Here is a 22,417-nt window from a genome sequence, read left to right on the forward strand (position 1 = left end):
GGACGCTGCTTGACTTACTGAGTATTTCCAAGATTTTCTATTCATTTTCACATTTTTGATGTCAGCAGTATTTTGCTTTTAATATAATTGACAAACTTGTTTGTACTGTGGTTACAAAACTTTGTTACGGAGCTGGTATAGGAGATGTGCAATTTTTTCCTGAAGCTGCTTGAGGCAGAAAATTGTCTTGAAAGCAGTCTTTTGCATTACCTTCCCTTTTCTAATATCAGTAAATAAACCCATGAATCCTAATACTGTTTGCATTTATTCAGCGTGATTAAGGTTACTTCTATCACTGATTTGTTTTACAGATATTGAATGCAAAACTTTCTGGAAGATTGATAATTCAGGACAGACTTGCTACCAGTTTAACTTTCAGTCTTTTCTTTCCTGGAATGAGGCTCGTCTTTCCTGTCAGAGTCAGGGAGGAGATTTATTGAGTGTCCCTCATCTACAAGTTCAGAAGTACATTGCTGGTGAGTTAAAATGTAAACCATAAATGACAAACGGGAAGACCTCTGTCAAAAGAAGCCAATACTCTTTTTGTCTTAGTAATACTTACATCAGTGTCACTTTCCAGTAATGCACAAACATAATGAAATCTGAGACCAACCTGAACATGTTGCTGTGCAAAAATATCAGTTCAGCACCTTGAATTTGGTCAGTGCCTGTGTGTTAAACAGGTGGTGTACAGTGGGCCAGCGCACGTTTTGTTTGTGGACACACCACCTAACAGTTCAATAGTGCGCAAGGCTCAAGGGCCTGTGGAATACTGAGTTGGCCTTGCAGGCGGAAGGTTTTGTTTCTCCAGTGAGGAGCATTGAGGAATTCTGGTATGATGAGGGAGAGAGACCCTGGGTATGGGGTGAGGATCAGGAGTTGGCTGAGTAAAAGTAAGGATTTGGAGTAAGGGTTGTCCGGTGACAGTTGGATTGTGGGGCAAGTAAGGTCAAAGTGGGTTGTGGGTTTTATGATTATTGGGAGTGATGATCCTTGAATTCTTGGGATGTGATCTTTGGTCAGGTGCTCGTACTCAAGCTGGAGGATGTGAGCAACTGGTCACGTGCTGGTGGCTGTATCTAAGTGTGGTTGCTAGCCAGGGATAGCTAGTTGGGATGGGATGCAATTATTGGTCCTGGTGGGTTTTGAGTGCTAGGGAAAGGGGTTGATTAGATGTCAATTAGCGTATTAAGTAGGAGATGATCATAACTTTGTGGGGTGGAAAATAATACCCCAAAACAGACAACTGCCAGTGCTATTGTACATAGTCTTATGCAGTCACTCAGAGTAGAGGATGACTTGCTTCCATTCCAGTTCAGTGGATCTGAGGTAGCAGGATTTGCAGACTTTACAATAGATGGTGCATAACAGGTGGTTGAGTGGGTTGCTTGGGATATTATGTGGTCCTTTCATTGTTTGCTCTTGGTCTCTGTGAGCTCCCATCATGGGTCCTTGAGATACTCCATGCTTTCGCGGACAGTCCACCTCCATTTTTAATAGTCATAGGCCAGGTATTTCTTTGAACTGGCTAGGATGTTGCAATTTTTCAAAAAAGGCTGAAACATTTTCTTTGTTCTTCAGAAAATCTCTTGAATTTGGAGTACAATGCTTATTTTAGAATTTGGAGGACATGATAGAGATGGCATTGCTGGTATGTTTATTGCTTTGAGGTATTGACTGTAGGTTGTCCACATGTCCAAACCACTCAGGAGGATGGGTAATACTGCAAGAATTTTTGCCATGCAGTTTCTACATAATTAACTTTTCTGAAATTATACTTAGTTAGTTTGTAACACCAGATGGCGTCAATAGATTGGTGAGTGAACCCCCTTCTGTGTATAGTGGTTATGGCATTTTCTTTCTGATACACTTTGGAAGATTGAACTTGAAGGCAGAGTACATGGTTAATGGCAGGATTCTTAGCAGTTTGGAGGAACAGAGGTCTTGGGGTCTAAGTCCATGGATCCCATGGACTATAATATCCCATGGACATGGATATAAACAAGTGGATAGGGCAGGTAAGAAGGCATACGGTGTGCTGGCCTTCATTAGCTGGGGGATTGTGTTCGAGCCGAGAGGTAATGTTGCAGCTCTGTAAGACTCTGGTTAGACCACACTTGGAATATTGTGTTCAGTTCTGGTCAAGACATTATAGGAAGGACGTGGAAGCTTTGAAGAGTGTGCAGAGGAGATTTACAAGGATGCTACCTGGGTTGGAGAGCATGTCTTATGAGGACAGTTTGAGCGAGCTAGGGCTTTTCTTTTTGGAGAGATGCAGGATGAGAGGAGACTTGATAGAGGTATATAAGATTGAGAGGTGTGGACAGCCAGCATCTTTTCCCCAGGGTGGCAGTGGTCAATACTAGAGGTCAACCATTTTAAGGTGCGTGGAGGAGAGTTCAAGGGAGATGTCAGAGCTAGGTTTTTGTTTTGCACAGAGATTGGTGGGTACCTGGAATGCACTGCCGGGGTGGTGGTAGGGGCTGATACAGTAGGATCATTTAAGAGACTATTAAGCAGGCACATGGGCAAGAGAAAATTAGAGGGTTATGGGAGGTGAAGTAGAGAGGGGGGTAGATTGAATGGGGATAAGGTTTATGTAGGTCGGCACAACATCGTGGGCCAAAGGGCCCTTAATGTTCTGTGTTTCTTCAATCCTCCCACTGCTGCTACCTACTCGCACCATAGAGGCAGAATGGTTCCACCTGCATGGATATCTATCAAAGTAAGTTGATAATTGCTTCTGCACGTTATCTAACCACAGTAATGCCAACTCCACTTGTCCTCTTTTGCAGCTTGAGATTCAAAATAGAGAACATTAGATATTAATCTCCCTTGATAGATGATTGAGAGTTTGGGAATGTTGGTTAAACCATTAATCTATTTCTATTTTAAAATCTCCATTGCATTATATGCTTGCTTGATTTTTACGACAATGTATATAAAGCAAGGCGTGTATCCCATCTTGGAGATGTATGACCATTTAAATTAGGGACCCACAGTCCTATTAGAAGCCTAATTTGAATTTTAGCTGCTTTTGGCTGTTCTTGCCAGGACTCATGAAACCCGGCTGCAGCAAGGGAGGTGGAAGCTGACAGCTCCAGAAGTCAGGCCTTATCCCTCGCCTTCCTCTTCAACTGCACAAACAGAGACCTTTTCCCCTGACACCCAGGACAATCCTGATCCATAAATTGTTCTTCAATCACAGACTGTCTATCCATCACCTCATCTCACCCACAGTCCAATCAGCTGCCTGCCCAGAAGTCAGTGTCTCTTGTCACTGGTTTTGTTTGCCATCTTGCTTATTTGATTGGGTGAAATATGGAGTTCCTGGCATAAAAATTCAATTTTAGTTGTGGACATGCTATGTTGGCGCCAGAAGAGTGGCGACACTTGCGGGCTGCCCCCTGAACACTACGTAAAAGATGCATTTCACTGTGTGTTTCAATGTACATGTAACTAATAAAGATATCTTAAAAAGTTTGAAACACCAACTTTGAGATGGTGTAACAAATTTTCCTATGTACAGAAATATTGACCAAACCAAAATGTTTATCTGTTTGAACTGAAGACTAGTATCCAGAGCTCTTGCATAGTATCTTTGTTATTTTATATAATTCATTACAACTCTCATGTTCTTTTAACAGAGCAAAGAAATACTCCAAACAGGTTTTGGATTGGTCTGAATCAGCTGAACATGGCAGGTGGCTGGCAGTGGTCAGATGGAACACCTTTAGTGTTTGTCAATTGGGATGATGGTAAATAAATACTTTTCAGATATAAACCAGTGTTATATGCTTTGGGTCAAAATGTGTGATGTGTTAAAGAAGTGATATGAATACCAATAATCGGGATGCAGATCACAGTAGCAAATCACAACAAATTTATACATTTTTTTTTAATATGATTTAGTGGGGTGGTTTTGTGTCAACCTAATGAAGGTCATTTTTATTCTACAATCTCTTTTCTCCTTTCTAGCTGTTAAGCTCCTCAATTATTAAGGGTTTTTTATTTTAATTTCTCATTCTGTTTTTTAAGTTATTAAATCTTTTCCATTGTAGTTAATTAGTTTCATGACGTTGTTTCTTTCACAACACAAGAAAATAGGAGAAGGAGTAGGCAGTTGATCCCTTAAGCCAGCCCTACCAATCGGTATGATCATGACTGATCTATGCTGGCCTCAACTCTTCTTCTGCGTCAGTTCCCCATAACCCTAAACTCCTCGATCTTTCAAATATTTATTATCTCCACCATCTAATGATCTGGCTTTGCCAGAATCTGGAGATTCGTTACCCTCTGAGAGAAGAAACTTCTATGCACTATCACTTTATTTCCACTGAATTTCTCACGGTGGCATGGTAGTGTAGTGGTTAGCGTAACGCTATTACAGCGCCAGTGATACGGGTTCAATTCCCGCCACTGTCTGTAAGGAGTTTGTACGGTCTCTTCGTGTCTGCGTGGGTTTCCTCCGGGTGCTCCGGTTTCCTCCCACATTCCAAAGACGTACAGGTTAGGAGCTGTGGGCATGCTATTGTTGGTGCCAGAAGAGTGGCGACACTTGCAGGCTGCCCCCAGCATATTCTCAAGTAACGCAAAAAGATGCAGTTCACTGTTTCAATGTACATGTAAGTAATAAATAAATATCTTATCATAATTCCTCCTATCCTGTCTGGCTCTTTTGATGAATTAGTTGAAGATTTTATGGAAGATGCAAGCTGTAACATACCTCCTAATGTTAATATACCTAATGTTAAATACTGAGGAAATGTTTCAGATGAAATTTTGTAATTAAATTTAGGTTTGCGTGGGTTATTTAATCTTGAGGAATCCAGCTGTGCTACAATGAGCCCTAATTCTGGTCCCTGGCAAACAGGCTCTTGTGAAGCTGCTCTACCATATATATGCAAGAAACCATTCAATCAAACACGATTGGAGCCTGTTGGTAGGTATTATGTTTTTCTTTTCCTCAATGGTCCAAAGTTTATGGAATATAATGTACCAATAATCCTGATTTAACCTTCTTTAAAACCTAAGGTTTTGATTATCTCCTTTCTGGCTCAGTATCTTTTTTTCATTTTGCTAACACTAGAGTGAAATATCCAAGGATATTTGGCAGCTAGGGAAGAGTTTGTGATGGTGACTAAAAACAATGGCTTTGGTTTTTCCCATTATTTGGTTGTGAGGAATATCTGGTCATCCACTACAGTATGTTGGGCAAGCAGTCTGACAACTTAAAGACATTAGAATGATCAAGCAAAGCAGTATTGAAGTAGAACTGGATATATGGCAGCAGATGTGTGGAAACTGAATGCAGTGTTTTCTGATGTTGCCAAAAGGCAGTATATAGATGAGAAGCAGACAATGCTCAAAAAATCATTTTTGGAGGACAATGCTGCATGTGAATAGAAGCTGTTGTGGATACAATGGACTGAAACGTGGTGAATGTTGTCACAGCCAACAGTAAATCAGAGGTTGGGGGGTGGGCAGGCAGGCATTGAAGGACAATTATTTGGTTTTTGTGCTGATGGGTTGAAGTGAATGGTCACCAGCCATGCATTCTAATTTCTTATTGATCATTGATGAAAGCAACTAGGATACATTTGATCTCAGTGAGGGAAGGAGAGGTAATCTCATCTGGGAGAGTGGTATGTGGCATGGTAAGCTTTTGCCTCCATTGACATTTAGACCTCCATTGTGTGTCTAATTGACATTTGTGAATCTCTGGTCTTCTTTTCAATGCATTAATTGGAAAAGCAGAGAATTATCTTCTACAACATGCTGATCAGGGCCCAGGAAGTAACAGTTGAAGTAGATTTTACACTATTTAAATGTGTAGGTGGTTATGTTTGGAGAGGTTGCTGGCAGATAAAGCTATTCACTGAAGGAAATTGATGCACTTATGAGAGGTTGGTAGAATTATGGAAAACATACATCTACTTGTCAAAATGGAAAAGTAAGCACGTTTTCAAAGGGAACAACAGACAAACAATCTGTTGGAGGAACTCAGTTGGTCGATCAGCATGTGGGGGTGGGAGGTTGGGCAGGAAGGAAGAATTGTTGAAGTTTTGAGTTGAAACCCTCCATCAGTCCTGAGGTCAATTGAAAAGTGAGGTGTGATTATAGATATTAGATCCAAAATTCTGCACATGTTTTTGGGTACAACAGATGCCAAAACGGTGATCTTTTGTGTCACAGGGTACTCAGGAAACCATTGGTATGGCCATCAGCAAGTACACTGTAATCAGATCAACTAACAGGCAGCATGTTGATACCAGTCTGCTTGCAAAACAATGTGCATGAGATAATCACACACCATGATTTTGCCACCTAATTTTCAGGACTATCCTTTGTAGCCCCTGAAGTACAGCTGTAATGATTTGCATTACTGGGCTAGCAGCCTAGAAAGCATAAAAATAGCTTTACAATGGTGTTTATGTAGCACAAGAGCCTAAACCTCAGTCCTGATGTCGGGTTTCAACCTGAAACGTCGACAGTTCCTTTCCCCCTCAGATGCTGCTCGACCTGCTGAGTTCCTCCAGCAGATTGATTGTTGGTCCAGATTCCAGCATCTGCAGTCTCTTGTGTCTCCATTTTCAAAGGGAATATCAATATAAATAAACAGTTAACATTTATATTTTCCAGGAAATAAACTTAAATCTTCCAAAATGTCTCCACTTGTCTTAATGTTTTGTTTTTCTTATCTGTTCCAACTTTTTGTGAGTATCATAGCAAATTAAACATTTTATTCTGTCAGCCATTGATTTGTTCTGCTTATAAATAAAATTATTTGCTTTCAGATCTAGAAATGCTTCTACTGGTGCAAGCACAGGGAAGAAGTGCCTTGAGATTGCATCTTTGGTGGCACTGAAGTATAGGGCAGAATTGTTTGCTCTAATGCATTTGGGACTGAATAAATGCTAATTTTTAAAAAGTAAACTGACTTGAAAACATTAGGTTAGGTTCAGGAACTGATAACCACTGAAAAGGTGTTTTTAAAAAAAACATTACTTTGTCTCCAAATTCATTATATGGCTCTACCATTTTGACTCTTTCAATAAATCTGGAAAAAGATAGTTTCAGTAATAAGTTGTTCTGTCACACATACCTATTTGTAACATAATTTTCCTTTTGGGAAAGGTAATTGGCCATCCTCTTGTCTATTAGCCTATATTTGGCTGCAGACCCGCCAGTGTATGTCAATTCAGAGGTGATTGGAAATGGACAACAAATGCTATCATTGGCAATGTCCACGTCCCGTGAACAACTAATTATTGTATAATTTTTTAAAAAAGAAAACAGCAAGGCTGTGGTTGTCCTGAAAAATGGTTTAGCTGGTGATTTTTTTTTTAGTTTGTGAATGCAATGCTCTGACCCAAGTTGACTTGAATGACAATTGAAAAATTAAAATAGCAATACAAGTGGATAGGATGGTAAAGAAGGCATCCAGTATGCTTGCTTTCATTGGTTGGGACATTAAGTATAAAACTTGAAGATGTGTTGCAGCTGAGTAAAGCTTTGATTAGGCCACATTTTGAGTATTGTGTGCAATTCTGGTTGCCAGACTGTAGAAAGATATGAAGACTTCTAAGACTGTTAATCTGTTGAAAATATGCATGCAACACAAGTACTATGAGAAACACTTTCTAACCTATAAATGTCTTTTCTTTTGTTATGAAGTTGTTTTGCAGGAAGAAAACAATATAATATTGAAATTGTTAACATATACTTTGGTTTGTAACAGATTCTTGGAAGTACTCCAATACAGAATGTGAAGCCAACTGGCTTGCGCACAATGGCTTCTGCTTTTATATGCCCAAGGAAATGTTGAATTGGGATGATGCAAATAGCTTCTGTAAATCCAATGAAAGTGAACTCATCAGTATACATTCATTGGCAGATGTAGAGCTGGTTGTCACCAAGCTTTATAAAGGTAAGATTTAGCACACTTAGTCAAGCCTAGCTTGGATACGGTTTAAGAAAATATATATACTGAAAATCTATCAAAGGCAACCATCAGTGTCAGATAAGTTGATGATCTTCAAGGAAATGTCATGTCAATAATGACGTATTATGAGCTTGTGATTTTGGAAAATGTCACAGATGGAAATTGTAACAAATTTATAATGAAAATGGTTGTCTCCTTTGATACTATTCTACTCCCTTTGAAACTTGCAAAGAAAGTCCTTTCTGCATCCCTTCTCTCTTGTATCCTAGACAGATACAAAACCATCTTCCCTGCAGCTTTCTGTTTAAAATTTCCAGTCAATAGCTTGGACCATTTCTTTGTCCAAAAGTACTTTATGAATACAAATTGCTTTTCATTAAATACTTTTTTTTTCAGAAAAGTGTGCACATGGAGAAAAATACAAGGGTCAAGGGTACAATACTCTTTTTGTAGGGTTTTGGGGGCTATGCTCTGGTATAAAGAAACTGAATTTTAACACTTACATGTTTCATTCTCACTAATTGTAAGCATTGTAACTTTTATAATAAGTCTACTCTTTTTTTGAAAAAAAATGTTGAAACTTCTATCGCAGATGGGGTTTAGTTTGCTCTAGCTGGCTTTTGAGAAAATTAGATGCACTGATTTCAAAAGCTGGAGAATCACACCACCAATTTCAGCATGCATTCCTAAAACTCCCATCCCAAATGGATTTAAGATGCTATTCTTTCACCACTGTCTGCTGGTACTCCTTTAACCCCAACCAAAGGCTGCATTTTCCTGTCAATAACCTCACGGTTAATGCTATCACTCTCATTTATGCCATTCCCTGAAGTATTGCATCTAAATCCTGTCCTCTCACCGCCTTCTCCTTCACTGCAATCTACTTCTTTCCACCTTGTTCTTGTTACCACTGCAATAAGTTCAACCCTACCTTCTTCCCATCTTGGGCTGCGACCCCTTAAAGGTTGCCTAGGAGTCTCTTGGAAGCTAATCTTGGTGTCCTGGTACCACTGCTAACAACCAAAGAAAATTTTAATGCCTCAAATTTTAAACTGCAGCAACATTCACTCTCTCCTGTTCCATAATGTCACCAGTTTCCCTCTGTGGACAAGCTTCCAGCTTCATAGCATTGACACACTGCCACTACACAGAAAAGCTCCACTTCCAAGTGATCAGATAAAGGTCTGGTTGTCTGGGGTGATGGTGAGAAACTGTGACGTGGAATGGAAAGAGGTGTATGATTTGTAACATAGGGCTAGTAAACGTAAATTTGGGGCTCTGTGGATGAGAGAGAAATTGAATGCAAGTCAAAGGTTGAGCTCTGGGCAATAGAGGTGAAGAGCAGATTGGTGTTTGAGTGGCAAGGAGATAGAGTAATGTGATTTGTGTGTGGCTTCACATACAGTATATCGTGTAGAGCAACAATGGCAGCAAAATGACAATTCAACACTGGTAATTTGTTTAAATCATGCAAGGTCATTGTACTTGCAAGCAAATGAGGATAGAGGGAATGGAAACTGAGGATTCTCCTTGGAAGAGAATAAGCAGAAAAAGAAGTTGTCATCCTATTGTTTGATCACACTGGCTGAGGTTAATCGTATGGGCAAAGAATTGTATTACCAAACCAGGTTTTGTTTAGTAATCTTACCAAAGGCCGAAATAATAAAATCTCTTAATCTGCTGCATTCTTGGTCCTATAATTTATTAAAATTTAAAATGGTGAATTTCTTTTCCATATTAATCACAATTGTATTTCCTTAGCTATTGTTATTTGTTCTTTAGCTTACAGATCTAAGGTGTGGACTGGATTAAGAAGTAGCGGTTTCCCAGCCTTCTTTAGTTGGTCAGATGGATCTACCGTGACATTCACTTACTGGGACAAGGCTGAACCTAATATACCCTATAACACCACAACACACTGTGTATCCTATTCAGGAAAGGCAAGTTCTCTACTAATTTAACATTCTCTCCTCTCTGATCCCATTAGTTTGTTGACACATAGGTAAGACTTAATTTTACTTGGGAATTAATCAACCGATTTGATTTGGAGGGCAATGAGGCCAAAGAACATTTAGTTTATCTGAGCTGTGTGTCCAAGCCCCTCTGAGTTGACTACTGAATCATCATCACAGTTACCCCTCTCCTCCCTTTTCAGCATTCTGAACAGGCTGCCCCTCCATGACTGTTGGGACAAGAGTTTGAAATGCAGAATTTAAAATAATTATTTCCTTTCATTCTGACTATTTCTGTGTTCTTTTAATGGTGCCTTTTGTTTTTAATCAATTAGTTGTTGACACTGGGGAAATACTGAGCATCATTGCAGTTTAAAAGAAAAGGCTTTGTCTTCATCACTCCTAATACCTACACTCCCTGTTTGCATCTAATCATGTGAATATGCTAGATACTAGAGTAGCCCATCGGTAACACCAGTGGAAACTTTGAATATAGCTGCCGATGTCTCCAAGTGCTTAACTGAGCATGGGATCAATAATGCCATCCCTTCAAGGTCCCCTGATGTGGTCCTTGAGCTTGCCTGAAATTCGGCAGCAATTGGTTAATCCAAGATGGCTGAATGAGGTGTCTTCATTACTGTAGGGGACTATACTTGAAGATTATAATATTTGGAAATAATATTCTACTTTCTTTCCTTTTATGATCTATTCTTTGTAGCTTCAGGTGGACAGTGACAACCAGCCAGCTGTTAGTTCCTGTTTCTTAAAAAGAAATTACCCTGCATGTTTTAAGGGCTGAGTTTAGTTTGCACACACTGCTGGGCTGTGGTTGGTTTTCAAGTGCTCCGAAGCAGTCAGCAGCTCAGATATGGAATAGCCTCAACAACCTCAAACTTGCTAAGGTGGATTGAAGGCCTTACCCGTAAGGTACACATTTATTGCCCATCCTCAATTGCCCTTTACAAGGTGTGGGTGAGATGCCTTGAACTGTTGTTCTTGTGAAAGAACTTCCATTTGGGTAAGGAATTCCCAAATTTAGACCCAGTGACAATGAAGGAACAGTAATATATTTCCAAGACGGAATGGTGTGTGGGAGCTTCCCTGTAGTTCCCTTCTATGTACCCACTGCCTTTGTCCTCCTTGTGGTAGAGTCGTGGGTTTTGGCAGGTGCTGTTGATTAGTTTTAGGCAAGTAACTGCAGAGCATCTTGTAGATGACACTCACTACAGTTCCCATGTAAAGGAGGGAATGAATGTTTAAGGTGGTGGATGAGTGCTAATCAAGCAGGCTACATTTTTCATGACAGCTTTCAGCTTTTTTGAGTTGTTGGAACTGCAATCAGCCACTGAAGTGGAAAGTATACCATTTCACTTTTTGTTGATGTATGTGAAGAGGGGGCATCTGAGTGCCCATGGCCCCACTGAGTTTATGGAGTCTGGATGAGAACTCCTACTTCAGCTCTCAACCATAGAACCATACAGCACAAAACAGGCCCTTCGGCCCACCATGTTGTGCTGTCCATCAAACCACCCTCACACTATCTAACCCTTTCCTCCCGCATATCCCTCTATCTCACATTCCTCCATATGCCTATCCAACAAATTCTTGAACCTGTCCAATGTATCTGCCTCCACCACCACCCCAGGCAGTGCATTCCATGCACCAACCACTCTCTGGGTGAAAAACCTCCCCTGACATCTCCCCTGAACCTCCCACCCATAACCTGAAAGCCATGCCCTCTCGTCTTGAGCATTGGTGCCCTGGGAAGGAGGCGCTGGCTGTCTACTCTATCTATTCCTCTCAATATTTTACATACCTCTATCATGTCTCCTCTCATCCTCCTCCTTTCCAGTGAATAAAGCCCTAGCACCTTAAGCCTTTCCTCATATTCCATACACTCTAATCCAGGCAGCATCCTCTCCTCTGCACCCTCTCCTCTGCACCCTCTCCAATGCCTCCACATCCTTCCTATAATGCGGTGACCAAAGCTGAACACAGTACTCTAAGTGTGGTCTAACTAGAGTTTTGTAAAGCTGCATCATCACTTCGCGGCTCTCAAACTCAATCCCACGATTTATGAAAGTTAACATCCCATAGGCCTTAACTGCTCTATCCACCTGTGAGGCAACTTTCAGTGAACTGTGAATATGAACCCCCAGATCCCTCTGCTCCTCTACACTGCCCAGAATCCTGCCACTTACCTTGTACTCTGCCCTGGAGTTTGTCCTTCCAAAGTGTACCACCTCACACTTCTCCAGATTGAACTCCATCTGCCACTTGTCAGCCCAGCTCTGCATCCTATCAATATCCCTCTGTAAGCTCCAACAGCCCTCCACACTATCCACAACACCGCAGATCTTAGTGTCGTCCGCAAACTTACTAACCCAGCCCTCCACCCCCTCATCTAAGTCATCTATAAACATCACAAAAAGTAGAGGTCCCAGAACCGATCCCTGCGGGACACCACTAGTCACTGCCCTCCAATCTGAGGGCACCCCTTCCAGCACAACCCTCTGCTTTCTACAGGCAAGCCAATTCCTAATCCACACAGCCAAGCTTCCCTGGATCCCTTGGCCTCTGACCTTCTGAAGAAGCCTACCATGAGGAACCTTATCAAACGCCTTACTAAAATCCATATAGACCACATCCACCGCACTGCCCTCATCAATCTTCCTGGTCACCTCCTCAAAGAACTCTATCAGGCTTGTGAGGCAAGATCTTCCCTTCACAAATCCATGCTGGCTGTCCCTAATCAGTCCATGATTCTCCAGGTGTTCATATATCCTATCCCTTAGAATCCTTTCTAACAGCTTACCCACCACAGACGTAAGGCTCACCGGCCTGTAATTCCCTGGACTATCCCTACTACCTTTTTTGGACAAGGGGACAACATTTGCCACCCTCCAATCCTCCGGCACCATCCCCGTGACCAATGAGGACTCAAAGATCCTTACCAGCGGCTCAACAATCTCCTCCCTCGCCTCTCGAAGCAGCCTGGGGAAAATCCTGTCAGGCCCCGGAGATTTATCTGTCTTGATATTATTTAACAACTTCAACACATCCTCTCTTGATATCTACAACCTCGAGAACATTACCCTTACCAGCACTCCCTTCTGCGTCATCAAGACCCCTCTCCTTGGTGAATACTGAAGAGAAGTATTCATTGAGAACTTCTCCCACTTCCGCTGCCTCCAGGCACATTCTTGCACCTTTGTCTTTAATTGGACCTACCTTTACCCGAGCCATCCTCCTACCCTTCACGTACTTGAAAAAGGCCTTGGGATTTTCCTTAACCCTACTAGCCAAGGCCTTTTCATGTCCCCTTCTAGCTCTCCTCAGCCCTTTCTTAAGTTCCTTCCTCACTACTCTATATTCCTCGCGGGCCCTGTCTGAACCTTGCTGCTTATACCTTATGTACGCTACCTTCTTCTCCCTAACTGGTCTTTCCACCTCTCTCGTCACCCACGGTTCCTTCACCCTGCCATTCCTCCTCTGCCTCACCAGGACATATTTATCCCTAACATCCTGCATAAGATCCCTGAACATCGACCACATCTCCTTGGTACATTTCCCTTCAAAAAGGACATCCCACTTTACACTCCCAAGTTCTCTCCTTATAGCCTCATAGTTCGCCTTTCCCCAATTAAATATCTTCTTGTCCTCTCTGCACCTGTCCCTGTCCATGACAATTTTAAAGGTTATGGAGCAATGGTCACTGTCCCCCAAATGCTCACCCACCAATAGATCCTTCACCTGTCCTGGTTCATTTCCTAAAACTAGATCTAGCATGGCATTCCCTCTAGTCGGCCTGTCGACATACTGCGTCAGGAATCCCTCCTGGACACATTTAACAAATTCCATCCCATCTAAACCTTTGGCACTAAGCAGGTTCCGGTCTATATTTGGGAAGTTGAAGTCTCCCATTATAACAACCCTGTTATTTTTGCTTCTCTCCAAACACTGCCTGCCAATCTGCTCCTCTATATCTCTACTGCTACCGGGGGGCCTATAGAATACTCCTAGTAGAGTGACTGCTCCTTGTTCCTTACTTCCACCCATATGGACTCTAAAGATGATCCCTCTACAACATCCATCCTTTCCACAGCGGTAACAGTGTCCCTGATCAGTATCGCCACCCCTCCTCCTCTTTTCCCCCCCCCCCACTTCCCTATCCCTCTTAAAACACCGAAAACCAGGAATATTCGATATCCACTCCTGCCCTGACATCAGCCACGTCTCAGTAATAGCCACAATATCATAGTCCCCCATACTTATCCAAGCCCTCAGTTCATCTCCCTTATTCCTGACGCTTCTTGCATTTAAGTAAACACACTTCAGTCCATCTACCTTACTACTTTTATAGCCTGTATTCTGCTTCTCCTTCCCCAAAGCCTCTCTACCTGTTTGATCTAACTTTTCCCCATCCCCTTCTTCCTGTGACCTACTCCTCTGGTTCCCTTCCCCCTCACAAAACTAGTTTAAACCCTCCCAAACCACCCTAGCAAACCTAGTCGCAAGGATATTGGCCCCCTTCTGGTTCGGGTGTAACCCGTCCTCTCTGTACAGGCCCACCTTCCCGTGAAGAGATCCCAATGATCCAGAAATCTAATACCCTCCCTCCTGCACCAACTTCTCAGCCACGCATTTATCTGCCACCTCTTCCTGTTCCTGCCTTCGCTATCGCGTGGCACTGGCAGCAATCCCGAGTTTGCTACCCTTGAGGTCCTGTTCCTCAGTCTTCTGCCTAGCTCCTTGAACTCGCTCTTTAGGACCTCATCCCCCTTCCTACCTATGTCGTTGGTGCCAACATGGACCACAACTTCTGGCTGCTCTCCCTCCCGCTCAAGAATCCTGTGGACCCGATCAGTGACATCCCGGACCCTGGCACCTGGGAGACAACATACCATCCAGGATTCATGCTCACTGCCACAGAACCTCCTATCTGTTTCCCTGACTATCGAGTCCCCTATCACTACTGTATGTCTCTTTCCCACCCTTCCTTTCTGAGCAGCAGTACCAGTCCCAGTGCCAGCGGCCTGGTTACTGCAGCTAGGCCCCTGCAGGTCATCCCCCTCAACAGCCTCCAAGGCGGAAAACCTGTTACTGAGGAGAACAGCCTCCGGGGTTCCCTGCTCTGTCTGCCTGCCTGCCTGACTTCTTCTTCTTCCTCTTCCCTCCCCTGACAGTCACCATTCTATCTGCATCCTGAACCTCAGATGAACCTGCTCTAAGGGGGGTGTCTGCCTCCTGATGGATCATGTCTACGTAACTCTATCCCTCCCTTATGCTGCGCGGTGTTTGTAGCTGCGACTCCAGCTCATCAACTCTGAGCCGAAGTTTGTCCAGCCTCAAGCACTTACTGCAGATGTGGCCATCGTGGACCGCAGCAAGGTCCACGAGTTCCCACATCAAACAGCTGCAGCATATGACCATGTCCTCCATCTGACTACCTTGTTTTTTCTCCCCCTAGTTAATCCCACCTACAAATCTATAATAGACAACAGGTAAACCTTACCTTTACCTACTTACCAGCTACTTACCCTCCTTGCCCCTTCACGCCGAAGCTCCTTGAGCCAAAGCCCGACCACTCTGCTGCCTCTCACTCAGCTGCCCGCTCTATAGGCTGTTTGCTTTTTTAAGCTGCCTGCGCAGTCCAGCCCCCATTCGACTAGTTAGAAAAAACTTTTAAAACACTTACTAAAGAAAGTTATAAAAATCTAACCCTTACACTTAAAACCCCAACAAAAACTAACCCTTACACTTAAAACCCTTAATAAAAGCGATAAACAGAAAAAACTTAGTTGCTCTGAAGTCCTCCAAACCGAAGCCCTCGAGTCTCGAAGTAAAAAGGAACTTTCCTTTAAGCTGCCCTGTAATTCCTGGTTGAACCATGAATATTCTGACTAATTCAGTCAGATGTCATGAAAGCACAGTTAAGATTTTAACTGAGCTTTCTGTTCCTTGAGAGGTCATTTGGGCTGTTCAGTGGATGATATCAGGGAAACATTTGATGCTTTCAGTGGTAGTGGCAACTTCAATGGTTAGTATCTGCCCATTATAACTGAAGTGTTATTCCCCACTTCAACTGAAAGGTAGTCCTGAAAATTCAGCCTGCAGAGGATTAAAGCAAACAATGATGTACAGATTAAGTTTTTGTGGTAATGGTTCAGAATAGGTTATCATATATGTTATGTTATCAGTTAGTTCTTTGACCCAATTGACAAAATTATGTTTGTCCTTCTGTCATTTGTAAGATGTATGCAATATAATGTAACAGTTATATGGCTATAAAAGTTGGTATAACCATGAGAATCCCAATGAAGACATTTTCCATCCCTTTGCAACCAAATGGACACTAAAAGGAAGCTTCAAGATGCTGAAATCGTCCAATGTGAAGTTGATGGGAATCAGAAACTGTTGAATTCCTTCCACGTGCCAATGAAAAACAGTGTTTTCAGAACCTTGTCAAACATTGGGAAGGCAGGATCTTTTCCATTTAAAGTTTGTGCAAAGTCAGAAAATGAAATTCATTCACCCATCCATGAAAAGGTTTTCAAACTAACAAAAATAAATCACAAACAATCCCTTAAAGTACCATAATTAGGACCATCTTCAGTAATTCCTAATTCATAAATCTGTGAAATCTTAATTCTAAAATCTGTTGGAAAGACACCATGGTGCTGGAGGAACTCAGCAGGCCAGGCAGCATCTGTGGAGAAAAGCAGGCTGTCAAGGTTTCGGGTCAGGACCCTTCTTCAGCCCTGAAGGAGGGTCCTGACCTGAAACATTGACCACCTGCTTTTCTCCACAGATGCTGCCTGGCCTGCTGAGTTCCTCCAGCGTCATCGTGTTTTTCATCTAGATTCCAGCTTCTGCAGTCCTTTTTGTTTCTCTAAAATTTGTTCTTCCTGAACAAAAAGGATCATTTTACTTAGTTTAAAAACTAAAATGAAACAAATTATTCATCATTCTGTTGCTTGTATTATTTTCTAAATAATATGTGATTTTTGAGGTTTCTTTCATCAACTGCAATTCAAATGCTTTCAACTCCCACTCCAGAGACCCAAGCACAAGATTCAGGTGGGCTGCCAAGGCAGGACTGTTGTTGCTTGGATGAGACGTTGAAGTTCTTAAGTGGGTGTGAAAACTACTGTGACACAATGAAAGACCATGGGTGTTCTCCGTGGTCAATTGGCCAAAATCTTTTCCTCAACTAACAACATTAAAACAGATTAGCTCAACATCATCTCATTGCTGATTGAGTGGAATCTTATTTGTACATCAATATTGTTACTGCAAAATCCTCCTGGTTCACTGGAAGGACAAACTAACTAATGTCAGTGTCCTCTCCCAGGTCATAGCTGCACTTGATAAGCTACATTGGGCAGAGGAAGTTGTTTGCAATGCTGATGCCAGACTCCCAAAAATTGGTGTTCTGCTCCCAGTTCTGTCGTGGAAAGAGATTTGAGGCAGGTGGGAAAAGATTCAAGAATATATTCAAAGCCTCTTTGAAGAAATGCAACCTTCCCACTGCCTCTTTGAAATCTCTGGCCCATGACCACTCAAAGTCTAAAAGGAGTATGTGAGATGGTATTGAGAATCTTAAAGCCAAGAATTGGAGGCAGACATAGTCACTACATAAGTGGCAGAAGGAGTAGGCCATCTCTCAAATTACCCAGCTGCTAGTCCTATCAGACACCACCTACCTCATCTGTGGAAGTTTGTGGTTCCCACATTACTACTTGAGCCACCTGAGAACCCACAAAACTGGAAAGGAAGTACATTTTTTTTTGGAGCCTGAGCAGAAGTTTGAAGAAGCTTTGTGCAAATTGGCAGCCACATTTCCTCCATTACAACATTGATCACATTTCAGAAGAATTTAATTGACTGTTAAAACACTTTGGAACAATCTTGGGTCTAAAAGTGCTATGTAAATATAATTTCCTTGCATGCTAATAGAGTATTGCATTCAATAAAAATGAATATTGATTAATTTATTGATAGTGAAACATTTTTAAACTTTCATATCTTGCAGTTGGGTCGATGGAAGTATGAAAAATGTGACAACAAGCTATCATATGTTTGTAAAAAGGCGGGGAAGATTAAGAATGAAACGGATCTGTTTGATGTGGGATGCCCTCAGAATGAGGTAATTATTATAGTCTTCATAAATGCACATTTGATTTTTAAGTTAGCTTTAGAATGTTTGTTCTTTAAATATACTTGAGAAAAACTTACAAACAACTTTTTTAACAATTAAGTTCAGTTAAAAATTAAGTGACATGTGGGTATTATCAGTTCAATATATTCACTCAGTGGTGTTTTGAACATTGCCTTACTGGGTTTCACCTTCCGCTTACTGCAAATCAAACGGTATTTTCTGCTGTATTATTTTTCTCATTGTTTCTGTACCAGCGTCCTGTGCTACAGACTAATAAAGCAGGAAGTAATGCCTTCAATTCCACTGATAATCTTAGTTATGTCACTTTAGAACTACCCATAGGAGGGGTTGATTTAAATCAGATTAATTGCACAAGCAGACAATTGCAACACAAGGTTGGTATGTATGAAGCAAGGCCAATCAATGATTCATTCATTTGTGCCTATGAGAGAATTGGCCTCCTGCTTTTGTATCCAAAGAAACAAAGGTCCTCTACCCAACTTTTCTCTAGACTGTCTTCTGACAATAGAAGTCCATGATAAGACCCAGAAAATGTGGATCATTCTTTATGCCTCAGAACACGCCTCTCAATGAAGGTGAGATGTTAAGGAAGAAATTTATCATCACCTCAAGTGAATCAGCACAGTTTTTGGCCATCTGACTAAAAGTTAAGGTCGACCCCAAACCTGACGTGAATCTCATTGGCTATTCAGGAATCTGTAGACAATCTATTCTTGTCTGTCTCAGGAGATAATTCAAAGATCTTCTTAAAGTCTCCTTGAGAAGGTGCACCATCCCCAATGACATAGGAATCCCTAGTCCATCGCTGCTCAAAATGGAGAATGAGCATTGGGTGGCATTGAGATATTTGATCCCTTTGTCAGGAGCACAGACTAGACCAGTATGAATGGTGGAAGGAATGTATTGCCAACAAAATGACGTACACTTCTACCCTGTCAAACACCTCCTGCCCCAGTGGCAGAGTCTGCAGGTCCCATGTTGGTCTCCTCAACCACCGCATAATTGAAGTGGAAGCAAGCTATTCTTGCTCCTAAGGTACTGCCAAGGAAAGATACACAGCTAGCAATTGAATTGGGGAGAAATTTTCAAAAGTGGAGCAACAGACACTTTAAATTGAAAATCGGAAAACTGCAGATGATGGAAACCTGGAGGGGGGGTGGTGGTGGAGGGGGAAGCAAAATCCTGAAAACACCTCAGCAGGTCAGTCAGCTTCTATGGGAAGAACAGTTAACATTTCAGATCAAAGGCTCTTCAGCAGGAGTGGGAAAGCAATTTAGTTTTAAGATGCAGAGTGGGTGAAATGCAGGTCAGAGCTGTTGCAAAGAACCGAAAATGAAGGGAGAATGTTGGAAATACCCAGCAGACAAAACACCGCTTTGTCCTCTTCATTCCTCCCCCACCCTCTGCAACTTAAAGCTAACTTGTATTACATTTTTGCAGTTCTAATGTAGGTTCTTGACCTGAGATATTGACCATGTTTCTCCATCCACAGTTGCTGTCTGACCAAAGTGTTTCCAGCATATTCTGTTTTTACTTCAGACATTTTATATATATGTAGTTATTACAGAGGTTTATGTAAATAAAACAAGGTTTTTTTCATTCAAATTTAATTTTAGTTCAGGAGGCAGCGAAATATAAATCAGTAAAATTTTGAAAAGAAGTTGTAATGTTACATCCTGTGACTTTTGAAGGTTAAAAATTTTATGTTCTTCCTTTTTCAGAACTGGAAAAGGCATGGAAATTACTGTTACAAACTTGATCCAGCAGAGGTCGAATTTGATTCCAAATGTCATCTAACAATACGGAACAGGTACACAAGACTTTGCAATTTACTTTTCGAAGATGTTTCCATTTAATAATATTTTCATTCAAACACAACATTTGTATGTAAAAGTATGACTTTTATAGCCAGGACATTAATTTGTGTTTCAGCCAGTGAGTGCTGTGTTTTCACACATGGACATCCACTTGGGTGCATTCTTCCATGCACTTTTGTCACAGCAGCTTAAACCAAAACTTAAAAAGCAGTAATATGCTTTCAGAACCATTAATGGACCAAAAATTAACTTTTTTTTTATAAACATAAAGCAAATTACTACCTTGGTTTATTATTGTGGTGCCATTTAGTTCTGCTAATGCAAAAGTACCAAAATTTCAATTATATTGTGTAATCAACACAATTACAAATATAAGTAACTTAAAACAAAATACTTCACATTACTTCTGCTCCAGACCTAATCACAATGGAAATGCAATATGACTTTCTAAGTCACAATATGACAGAAGCAGTGCAGGGATCCTGCTTGAATATTAGAAAAACCTGATGGAATGAATGTGAAAATCTTTTCTAATATGTCTACTCCATCAAAATATAAAATTTATGTATGAGGAATTTTGAGATGCATAGAAAATGGAATTTTAATGAGTGATTTTTTTTTAAATATACAAGGTTATATAAAAGCGGAGGCTCACCAGCTCCTTGTATAAATTCTCTCAATGGTTCCACAGTCTTGCAAACTTTGGCCACATCTCCCAAAATGCCAGTGACTGGCTAGTTTCCAGGTGCTTGAGACCATAATGCTAGTTCCCCTAACCCTAGTGGAGGTTGGCAGTTAGCTTTTCTAGTAAATCCAGCATATTGCAGTCATTGGCATGTACTGAAGATCACGTGATTATCTTTACGTACACTGATGCTCTCAACCTAACATTCTCCCATTGATGGACAGCTGAAGATGTAATTCAAATCCCTGCTCTTTAGGTATAATAATAAAGAAAGGAAATGTGTTCTTAACTCTGGACATGGTTTTGGATGTCAGCAAAAATCTGGTTGACTTCAGGCAACATTTGCACCAGAGGACGATGAAGCATTTTTTGTTACAAACTCTGTTACAACATGCCTCAATAGAACTTCCAATAGAACTATACTCCAACTGTACCAAAGCTCAGTAGAACCATTCTGCATTATTATTCCACTTAAATCCATATCACAGCAGATGGATAACTCTGCAGACCTACGCTTCAATATAATCAAACTCTGATAGTGTTGTTCTGTTGAACGATATTCTCACAAACTATATTACGGAAAGACTACCCCAACAACAACTTCAGTATCTGTGACATTAGCTAAGTTTCTCTCTTTTCAGCAGTACAATCAACTTATCAAGCATGTCTCACAGCCCTACTATTAGCAAAATGTAACAAAGTTTCTAAATGCCCCTATTTACCCATTTGATCTGGCTTCATCCAGTCACAGATAATATTTTTCTCCCACCTATCCCTTCCTATAGCAACCCCCATCACCTACCTTCTCTAAAACTAACTTGGTTTTTCTCCCTTCCAGTTCTGCTGAAGGTTCTTCAATTGGAAATGATGACTGTTTCTCTTTACACAGATGGTGTTTTCAGCAGTTTCAGTTTTTGTTTTGGATTTCCAGCATCTGCAGGTAGTTTAGTCTTATTGGATCTGGAACTCTACAATACCATACCCACATAGAATTGTACTTTGGCAGAACAATGACCAAACAGTACTACATTACAAGCATGTATGGTGGGGACAAGAGATAAAATAATCATGCCACTGTAAAGGGTTTGAGGTGATACAGCAGTGGAGGTATTTTAGTCAAGCTTGGAATCTGTGGAACAAAAGAAAATTAAACCAAAGTCTAACAGCAAAATACTGCAGGTCTTGGAAATCTGAAATAAAATCAGAAAATGTTGAAATACTCAACAAATCAAGCAGCACCTTTGGAGAGGGAGAAATAGAGTTAAAGTTTCATTTCCATAAGCTTTCATTGTAAACAGGAAAAGTTAGGAAAGCAAATGTTTAGGTAATCAAGAAAGCTATGGGGCAGAGTGGGAGTGTGGCAGTGACAGGTGGAACAAAAAAAGTGTGTATATGATAGGGTGGAGCCCTGGTATGTTTGAATGAACCAAGTGATGGTGATACTAATGACAACTGGAGGAGATGTGAATAACAGGAGATGTATGTAATTCAAAATAGAAGAGGTGAGAGGAAACAAACTAAATACTGGAAATGAGTTACAAAACTAGAATGGCTGATGATCTCTAATTGTTGAATTAAACATTCTGGAAGGTTATAATATACCAAAGCAGGAGATGAGGTACTGTTCCTTGTGTTTATTTTTATTAGACTATAGGTCAAAGACAGAGGTCCAAGTGGGATCGAGAGTAAGTGAAATGCAACTGGAGCTTCAGGGTCATCCTTGAGGACTGAACGCAGGGGTTCTGCGAAGTTGGTACTCAATCTGCATTTGGTTTCCATGATGTGAGAGGAGGAAAAAGTACAGTAACAGTAAAAAGAAATTAGTTCTATGGGACA

General features: G+C 41.2%; 1 protein-coding gene across 1 annotated transcript in view; it reads left to right on the forward strand.

The window, feature by feature from the left end:
• ly75 (lymphocyte antigen 75) overlaps window positions 1-22,417 on the forward strand; it is a 104,544-nt gene that overhangs the window by 18,170 nt on the left and 63,957 nt on the right. The window contains exons 4-10 of the mRNA XM_052028184.1: window positions 312-476; window positions 3,648-3,758; window positions 4,799-4,942; window positions 7,742-7,930; window positions 9,728-9,885; window positions 17,933-18,046; window positions 19,801-19,889. Coding sequence (XP_051884144.1) covers window positions 312-476; window positions 3,648-3,758; window positions 4,799-4,942; window positions 7,742-7,930; window positions 9,728-9,885; window positions 17,933-18,046; window positions 19,801-19,889 — 970 coding nt within the window. The remainder of the gene's footprint in view (window positions 1-311; window positions 477-3,647; window positions 3,759-4,798; window positions 4,943-7,741; window positions 7,931-9,727; window positions 9,886-17,932; window positions 18,047-19,800; window positions 19,890-22,417) is intronic.

This window comes from Pristis pectinata, chromosome 1 (assembly GCF_009764475.1).
Source record: "Pristis pectinata isolate sPriPec2 chromosome 1, sPriPec2.1.pri, whole genome shotgun sequence".
Taxonomy (NCBI): Eukaryota; Metazoa; Chordata; class Chondrichthyes; order Rhinopristiformes; family Pristidae; genus Pristis; species Pristis pectinata.